Raw genomic sequence first — 2,988 nt, forward strand, 5'->3', positions numbered from 1 at the left:
AAGCAAAAACCCCTCAAAAAAAAAAAAAAAAAAAAGACTATAATGTGTAATGACTTAATCGGGATAATTAGTATAGTCATCATCTTTTTCCTTTTTTTTCATAGAGAGATTTTTTTGTTATAGGGTGCACATGCTCACTGGAGAGACAGAGGGACAGTGAGACAAAAAGTGAAAAATCATCCCCCAGGGGGATGGCCATGCCGCAGTCTCTTCTCCATTCTCCTCTTGAGATCTTGGGCATGCATGTGCACATTTCTGGCTTGTTTTCAGTGGCCAGGTCCGAGACTTGAACCATGGTGACTATGTGGGAGTCCAGTGATGTAACCATCATGCCATTTGCTGGTCCCATTTCCTTTTTTCTTGTAAGATAGGGTACATGCACTTGTTAGAGAGAGACAGAGAGAGGGAAAGTGAGAAATCACCCCCAGGAGGGGTGGCCATGCTGCTGTCCTTTTTCCTCCAGTCTCTTCTCAGGATTTTGGGCACACACGCCCAGTGTGATTTTCAAGCCACGGGTCCAGGACTTGAACTGCACAGTTGTCTACATCCACTGTCTTAACTTCCATGTCACCTGCTGGCCCTAAGATCCTCATCTTTTTTTTTTTTTTTAAAGAATTATTTATTTATTTATTTTATTCATTCATTTATTTTAATTTGACCAGACACACACACACACACACAGAGAGAGAGAGAGAGAGAGAGAGAGAAAGTGAGAAAGCAAGCCACCAGGTCTGGGATTCAAACCATGGTTGGCCATGTGGGAGTGTCCAGCACTGGTTTGAATCCCAGACCCGATGACTTAAAAAACACGCCAGGCACATGTACATGCCCGAAATCCGAAGAGGAGAATGGAGAAAGGATTGTGGCATGGCCCTCCCTGTCATGAGTGATTTCTCATTTTATCTCACTTTCTACCCCTTGAGGACACACACCCTGCAGAAAAAAAAAAAAAAGCTTCCTCCTTTTTTTATAGTTTTTTCCTCCTGCTCAGTACTCTGTTCTATGGATTGGCCATAATTTAAGCTGCTCCCCACTGGTGGGTTTTGGGTATTTGGGGTTTTTCTTGCTTTTCCAAATATTGCTACAGTGGATAACCTTGTATGTGCAGAATTTTGTGTAGATGTTCTATAAACCGTCTGGTGAATTTCTAGAAACTGAATTGCTGGGTTACAGGGTAGAAACATGTATAACCCTGATGTTACCAGCTGTCACTCAAATAGTAATACCAATAGCTAATGTGAGCTGACCCGCCTGGGTGCAGACCCGGTGCTGAGTGCCCTGCGGCGCCAGCCTCCGGGTCTTCACTGCCACCCTGGGAGGTGGGTACCATGAGGAGGAGACTGAGGCAAACAGAGGCAGTGATGGGCCTGGGTATGTTCGGATTCAAACCCAGCCCCTTCCAGGTCTCCTCCCTGTCCCCCCCGTCCTCCTTGGAGGCAGTACCCAGGTACCCTCCCAGGAGCAGGGAGTGTAGATATTTTCAAAGTGGCCACGCTTGTTGGAACCGAGAGCAGGGAGGATCCCCACGTGGCAGCCCAGCTCCGCCAGGCTCAGCCCGTGGCTGAGGGTCACACTGTGCCAGTGATTCCCACAGAGCAGGAGGCGGCAGGGGCTGTGGTGGGTGAGCTTGGCTGCGGTCAGCTGTCCTCTCTTCCTGCCCCAGGCCTGGGCCAGGGAGACGGGGAAGTACACGGAAGGGGTCGACGAGGCTGATCCCGCCAAGTGGAAGGCCAACCTGCGCTGTGCACTTAACAAGAGCCGCGACTTCCGCCTCTTCTATGATGGGCCCCGGGACATGCCGCCTCAGCCCTACAAGATCTACGAGGTCTGCTCTAATGGCCCCACTCCCGCAGGTACCAGGCCTGGCCCTGTGTCGCCCAGTGGGAGCTGTGCGATGTTGGGCCCCCAGCCATCACATTTTGGGTACAGGAAGGGCCCTCATACCTGCAGGGTGCATGGTCCCAGACGTGCTGCTTAGTGCTCCTGCCAGGTCCGGACACACAAGGCTCCCAGGAGTGCTGAGGTGGGACGTGATGGAGACAGGAATGGTTTGGCGGGGGACCCAGGCCCCAGTCCTTCCCCACCATTGCCCTTGTTTTAGGCACCTGGATTCGCCTGGTCTAGTTCCGGTGGCCCAGAGAGCTGAAGGCCCCGGAGTCCGGGAGACCTCTGATTTCCAGTGGCTTTGACTTTGATGTCACCCTGTTTGGGCTGCTTTGGGGAGGGCAGAGCCACAGCAGGAGCCCCAGGCAGGCTGTCAGGCTGCCCAGATAGAGCCCAGGGTGGCCTTGTTCCTCCATGGTGACCCCTCTCCTGTCCTGCGTGACAATCCCTTGCCGTGCAGAGTCCCAGCCCACTGAGGAGTACCCTTTTGGTCCAGGAGACGAGGAAGACGAGGAAGAAGAGGAGGTGAGTGCGGGGTGGTGGGGCGGTCACCTGTGCTGGCCAGCGGCCCTGGCAGGGACTTCGCTGCATCCCACCCCACTTTTTTCTTTTCTTTTTTTTTTTTTTTTGGAGAGATTTTCACTGTAGGGCGCGTGCGCTCGCCAGACAGACAGAGAGAGACATAGAGACAGAAAGCGAGAAAAAAGGCTTGCTGGGCGCTCTGAGCCCTTCTCCCCAGATTCTGAAGGAGGCGCAAAGTCCTTCCTGATCCCTTCCTGGTCCCTTCCTGGTCCCTTCCTGGTCCCTTCCTGGGCTTTGTCATCACACAGTGTGCTCACAAGTTGTCTGACCCACCCTCCCAGCAGCTGGGGCTTGGTAGGTATCACTCCCTGGAAGAGGCCAATGAGGAAACTGAGGCGTTGGGAACTTTAATGGCCTGCCTGGGTCAGCAGACCTGGGCCTGGAGGCAGCTGGGGGATTGGCTCGTGGTTCTCGCACAATTCCTTTTGCGTGGGATCTATCTAATGACCTGTCCTCCCTTCCTCGCTGGCCTCCTCCCTCCTTTGCCTACGTCTTCCCTTCAGCTCCAGAGGCTGCTACCCA

The 2,988-nt window shown here is 53.1% G+C and overlaps 1 protein-coding gene across 1 annotated transcript in view; it reads left to right on the forward strand.

Moving 5' to 3' along the window:
* The window catches only part of IRF5 (interferon regulatory factor 5), a 10,267-nt gene that overhangs the window by 3,406 nt on the left and 3,873 nt on the right, over window positions 1-2,988 (forward strand). Inside the window, 2 exon segments of the mRNA XM_006158804.3 lie at window positions 1,664-1,853; window positions 2,345-2,409. Of these exon segments, the coding sequence (XP_006158866.1) occupies window positions 1,664-1,853; window positions 2,345-2,409 (255 nt within the window).

Source organism: Tupaia chinensis, unplaced genomic scaffold (genome assembly GCF_000334495.1).
Source record: "Tupaia chinensis unplaced genomic scaffold, TupChi_1.0 Scaffold000610_1, whole genome shotgun sequence".
Lineage (NCBI taxonomy): Eukaryota > Metazoa > Chordata > Mammalia > Scandentia > Tupaiidae > Tupaia > Tupaia belangeri.